The sequence below is a fragment of the Toxotes jaculatrix genome, chromosome 17 (assembly GCF_017976425.1).
Source record: "Toxotes jaculatrix isolate fToxJac2 chromosome 17, fToxJac2.pri, whole genome shotgun sequence".
NCBI lineage: Eukaryota > Metazoa > Chordata > Actinopteri > Toxotidae > Toxotes > Toxotes jaculatrix.
Window position 1 is genome coordinate 10,261,398 of NC_054410.1, and position 6,523 is coordinate 10,267,920.

Genomic DNA, 6,523 nt, shown 5'->3' on the forward strand with positions numbered 1-6,523 from the left:
AAGCTGAGACGACAAACCTAATGTTCTTTTTGTGATCTTAAGTATCACAATTACAATTTAAAAAGTACATGAACTTCAATATTCCACTGTAGTGTTTCAAAGGTAAAAATAAAATGTTTACATCAGTTTGTCTACTTGTTGTATAAAGATCCAGGATTTTGTCATTTTGTACGGGCCCTATGGCAGCTGTGTCCACTGTCAGTAGAGTTAAACACATGAAATATTCTTCCAGAGGAATTTAACAGCTTCTCACACTTGATATCACTCTGATCTCCTATTTTCAGCACTACAACCCTTATCAATTGTCATCTTCTCTCCAATAGGTCCAGAATGGCGACGAGGACATCGACAAGTCGTACCTGGCCCCTCCCCAGCCCGTCAAACAGTTTCTGATCTCGCCGCCTGCTTCGCCACCTGTGGGCTGGAGCCAGAGTGAAGACGCTACACCTGTCATCAACTACGACCTGCTGTGTGCAGTAGCCAAGCTAGGACCTGGTCAGTAGTCACTTAAGTTCAATAAGCTTGTTCTGCAGGCCCGAACTTACACAGACACATTAATTACACACACATACCCGTAAACAGGTAAAAACACTGAGAGAACAGTGTGTGATGAAGGTGTAACAAATGTGAGTCATTCATCTCTGAACAATAACCCAGATACAAACAGGAAATCATTTCACATGCCTCAGCAGGGTGTTATAGAAACATTATGTGTCTAGGAAGCAATTAGGACAAAGGAATTGAGGTGGACATTGTTGAATCATCACTGATTTATTCTTGACTTTTCTTGAAGCATTTTCAGTCAGTGAAGCAGCGTTACATCTAATTTACCTGATCACAGATGCATTTTTCTGTCACTGCCATTGCGAGCCTTTATAACGTCATTATAAATTGAATACTGTATTAATTGAATAATTGATTACTCTGTGTGGAATGGTTGGGTTAATATTCGTTTGTGTGGATTTTGCATTTCCGTATGGTTTTGCAAAAAATGAAGTTCACTAAATCCCTCCGTCAAACAGTGATTGATTAATAATAGTTTAGCAGCCATAACTAGGCACAGCAGGTCAATCTTTGGATTTGTCCACATGCCAAAGTGGTGTGCATGTAGCTATGGTAGTCTTACTTCCATGGCATTTCACTGCACCACAGATAGATCTTTTTGCAGTTCATGTCTTATTACAATTTTAGCAAGTGTGTTAAATGTGTTGGCAGCTCAGCTCAGCACAGTTAGATTTTTCTTGCTGCCTTGTTCCCTGGCAGCTTTTCCGCTCAGTAATGTCTCCTCTGTCTGCCTTTGTCGACAAGATTTTAGATTACAGCAACCTTTATAAAATGTCACCGAGCACACATGGAAAGGTGTGCCATGTCCACAATGTCTTTCCATGCTTGTGTATGTGGGTACGGTCATGCTGATGAAGTAGAAAACAGTACTTCTAGATCTGTATTCAGTTGAACAGTATTATCTTCTTTTTATTATTACCAAAAACATGATTAAACTTTACACACACACACACACGCACACACGCATGGTCCAGCCCAGAGGACCACTTTTGACACATTTTGTTGTTACCATAGCAACACACGACATCAGGAAATGGCTTTGTTCTGCGCCTCACATCCTGGCATCTAAAATCAGATTAGCACTGGGCTGTAGCACAGTGCGCTGACTCCCTCTGTCACCTCCCTGCGGTAACAGCAGGACTCTATTCACTGTCCATCTCTGTGTTTGGCACCACAGAGAAAAGCTACGAGACCAATTTCCTCCTGTCTGCCAGCTGTCTGATCTCATCTCCATGGCAACTGTGATACAGTCTCACAAGTGTATGTTTTCAGTCCGAGTCCGCAGAGTTTGGCACCCGGACAAATGGCAGCACTATTCCAAGGAAGAGTCTTTTTGTTTTCTCTTGAATCCATGTCCTTCCACCTGAGTTCTAAACCATTCTTGATCAAAAGACAGAACAAAAAATGTAGATTACTTTGTCCTTAAAAATGCTCTCAATGCATTACAAATACATTTCAACAGTAAGCAATTAATTATATAGTTATATTATTTGTTGCCAATGGTTTTTGTTCCACTATCAACAGTGGTGAAAGAAAATCTTAATCTCCAAAGTAACTAGCTGTCAAATAAATGTGGAGTAAAAAGCACAATATTTTCCTCTGAAAGGCAATAATTTGAAGTGACATAAAATAAAAATCCTTAAGTACCTCAGAATTTTACTTAAAAGATTAGGCTGTCATTATTCTGGATTTTCAAATCAAATCGCATGAAACAAGCAAAACCAACATGTTACTCAGTCACTCTGTACTTTCTGACTTCCCCTCCCTGTCATTGACACCAAGCCCTAACAAGTTCCTACTCAAAAGGTTAATCTTTAAAAACAGGTCACAAATGTATAAATATATAGACGTATATAAAAGGGTAACTCGTGCTGGGTGTTGTATTTTTTAACAAATGGTACTCCAGGCGGAGCCAGTTGTGCATTTGTTTGGGACTAGTTTTAACCGTGTATGGATACTCATTTGATGCTCTAGCAGGTATTTCCCCAAACATAAAATGACTCCAAATAAACAACAGTTCCCATGTTTTTTAAAAACCAAGGGAGGTCTATGACACAGAAGAGTGAGCTTTGGTTGGTCACATGTTTTACTGACAGTAAAAATAGACAGGAAGAATATTGCCAGCCTTAACCTTTTAGTACAGTACCCGAGTTACTTTCTACCACTACCTACTATGTTAGATTGGGGCATTTGGAAATATTTCCTTAGTAACTCTTGCTCTTCCTTTCTCTCTTTCCATCCCTTCCTCTTTGCCTTCCTCTTTAATAGGTGAAAAGTATGAGCTCCACGCGGGGACAGAGTCCACCCCAAGCGTGGTCGTCCACGTGTGCGAGAGCGAGACAGAGGAGGATGAGGCGGCGCGGCCAAAGCAGCAGATCGTCCAGACCAGACGTCCCGACGGGCCCCCAAAAGTCTTCAACTAGAGAGGCCTCCCCCTGACACCAGCGCGGCCCCCGACCGCCCCTTAAACCCGCAACACACCTGCCCTCTCTCTCTCGTCTCTGCACTCACAGAGAGCGTCGACGCCCCTCATTTCAGTTCAACTACAAGCAAAAACAAACCAACAAACATTGCTCAAAGACGGTGTTTGTGGGGAGCGTGGGCGATGGAATGAGGTGGCTTGAAGGGGATGGATGAGAATCACACACACACTCATCACATTCTGCGGACAGCGTGGGGAATGGCGGGCATGCTTGCCTCCACCCCACCAACCCCCCTCGTTTTCAGCAAGAGGGGTCGAAATACCTGTCCCAACGCAGGCACCTGTCACTTATCACACACACTCAGCTCTCATTGCTAGTCCTGCTCAGTAGCTTGCTCGTTAGGTAGCTTGTTTGCCGTACCTCTCCCTTCGTCTCACATTTGCGTGTACAGTAATCTTTGTTTGAGGACATGTGATACCTCTACACAAAGACATTTTTCTTTTCTTTTTTTTATAATAAATTGTTTTCAGATTTTCAAATATATACATATATATACACATATATATACATATATATATATACATTTACATTATGTCTACTTTTTTTCTTATTTTTCATCCATTTTCACATCTGCTGGTTTGTTGCTTCAGCTTGCATCAAGATCGAGTGTGTGATGTTTCCGCTCTTGTCTGCATGTATATACTGTATTACAAAAAATACGTACAGAAACACAAATAACTAACAAGATATATCAAGAAAAAGGAATCTATTTAACATCACACACAGCACGAAGCACCATATGTGACTAACAAAGTTGTGGTGGTTGTTTGACTTTTTTTTCCGCTCGTTTTCGCTTTTTGTCTTTTTTATTTGGAGAGGTGTTGTTTTTTGCTAAACTACTAGATGTGTATTCTTACTATGTATTTGATACCCCAGCACTTTTTGCATGCTTAGTTACTTCTGTAGATGAGGAGCTGAGGTGTTCTTTTTTTTTATTGTTGTTTGTGATGACAGGGAAATGGTGTGACACTTTTGACGCAAGTGCATATCCCCACGCAGAGTTTAAAGTGACGTCTTTGGGAAAAGAAAAAAAAGCTTGATGGGTTTATTGTAAGATTGACAGTTCAGTCTTCAACTTGATGGCAGTTTTGCATTTGTCGCTTTTTTGGGGGGGATTTGATGGAACAGAGACAGTTTATCCCCCTCATTTTCTTCAAGGGGTTTGGAATGTTTTTTTCTCAGATTCTGTTTGTTATAATTCATATCTTTAATGTTTTGATTATATTGTTTGATCAAACCCACTTTCTATTTCAGGTTTTCTTCTGAAACCTGCTGCTTGTTTTGCACTGAGTATCTCTTGATATCTCCAAGCATTTGCGGGGCTCTCGAACGTCTCCTGCTACGCGCCAGAATACTGCGCCGCTTTTTGCTGTAAATAGCTGAGCGTAGCATAGATTTGTGGAAATAGTCCTTTTAGATTTTGTAGTTCACCTGGAAGCATTTTGCTGAGAAAAGGGAAAAATTAGTTAGCCTCATGAGATATCAACCAAAGCATTCATTCACCTTGCATGGTCATCAAAACATAAAATGATTTTTCTTACTCAAAGACACTGATGTATATTTGTTAAAGTGAGAAAGAAATCATATTTTCCCAACACAACTGCTGTACTTCATAGCATTTTTATTTCATATTAACATACTACTATACTTTTTTCTGCAGTATGTTGTTCGGTGGAAACTCAAATTTCCACTAAAAATCATAAGTTTCTTACTTTACATTTTCTTCTTTTTTTGTTTAATTCTCTCCACAGTCCCATATCAGATTAGTGTGCTTCACCGACTCATTTAATGAAATCATTCAGTGCTTTAGAAGCAACAGGAACAAATGTTTCTAACAGGGCTTTTGGGTGAGTCTAAACCTTATTTGCCATTAGGCAGCAGTAAATCAGTAAAACTTTTATTGCTATATAACAATATTTCTAAGCAAAAGTCCATCTGCATGTGAGCACTTTATTATCAGAGTTTTGTTTGTTTCCTTGACATAAAATTGTCTTTGTTGAGACAAAGTAGGAAGCACATTGCATTTCTTCTCTGCTTCTTTCTTGTGTTTTTCTCTTTTATCTCAAGCTGAACACCTGGTTAGCCTTTTCACCAGCATACTGCAGTGAGGGAAACACTCCACTTCCTTTTTGCTAGTGTGAACCGTGGAGGATGTCAGGCCTTTTTGGATCAATGGGAGTGTGCTACTGAAAACATGTATACATGCAGTACAGTTATAGGTTTAAAATGAGGCAGGATGACATTGCTGAACAAAATCAGTGTGTTTGTTTTCGTGTTTGTCCACAAGACACATTCATCTTATCTTCTGAGAAAGTTAAACAGTTCTTTGAAGTTCACCACATTGGCGGAGTGCAGCTTTATTGGCCCTGCAGTAAAGCTGTCGCAGTTATCTAAGCAGACAGCAGATTGGTGGAACTACTGAGGTGGATTATGATAAAGAGGAAGCAGTGGAACAGGAAGAAAGACACTCGTGGAGAATTTTTTACTCTGGTTATGGTCTTTAAAACCGGGTGCATTTTGGTCACAGTTGAAATGAAAATGTATATTTATGTACATATGCCAAGTGTTTTTTTCTTTTTGTTGCTGAGGCCAGTCCTGGTGTGCAGTTTGTTACGGCTTCTCTTGGCAATGTTGTAATGGAAAAAAAAAAAAAATACAAAAATGTGTAACAATAAGTCCTGACAATGCTCGATCAAAACCAACTGTCATTGTGTTGTGTTCAACAGTTCAACATGGACTCTGTTTGAATGTTTCTTTTATTTCTGGGGAACGTCTACTAAAAAGGTCAATAATACAGTTTGTCACTGTTGTACTGTTTCTGTTGAAATATGAATATTGTGTCTTGTATCGTAGGAATCCAGAAAACAAAACAAGTAGCAAAACAAGCAATAATTTACAGTTCTATAATACCGGTATGTGTATTTTCATGTTCTGTACTTATTTCTCAGAGATGGTCTCTGTCTCTTACAGTATCCGCTTATATTTGTGTAGTATAATAGTCCTTTGTTTCACATAGAGAAATACATAAAGACTTATTCTTAAAAGCCACGTTTAGTGTTGTTTATTTTACAGGTACAGTTGACATGAAAACACAGGACCAGAAGCTCAAGCAAAATTTCCAGTGTAGGCAAAAAATATGGCACTTGCTAGATTTATTTTTAAGTCACAGAGCTAAGCATCCCTTCAAAGACTGATGAATCAAAGATTTATTTATTTTTTTATTTTTTTAATTCAAAAGGTTCTTTAACAACATTACTTTGAAGGCATTTCCAGGCATTTCGTTCTAAAGCTAGAGGAAATTGTTGCTACATTTCCCTGGGGGCAAATCCATTTTTTATTTTTTATTTTTTCAAGCAATTGGAAGAACATTTTTTTTCATCCAGAAGAGTCTCTACAGATGAAAAAATCACAAAGACCGTAAGTGTTACCTTTTTGGTTTTTAACCATGTCAGTGACATGTTTTGGTTTGTTGTTAG

At 39.0% G+C, this 6,523-nt stretch overlaps 1 protein-coding gene across 2 annotated transcripts in view; it reads left to right on the forward strand.

Annotated features, from left to right (window-relative positions):
* rcan3 (regulator of calcineurin 3) overlaps positions 1 to 6,085 on the forward strand; it is a 37,380-nt gene extending 31,295 nt beyond the window's left edge. For both annotated transcript variants that reach the window (XM_041061543.1, XM_041061544.1), the window contains 2 exons: positions 324 to 495; positions 2,833 to 6,085. In XM_041061543.1, the coding sequence (XP_040917477.1) occupies positions 324 to 495; positions 2,833 to 2,987 (327 nt within the window). In that variant the 3' untranslated portion in view covers positions 2,988 to 6,085. The remainder of the gene's footprint in view (positions 1 to 323; positions 496 to 2,832) is intronic.
* Positions 6,086 to 6,523: the final 438 nt, after the last annotated feature.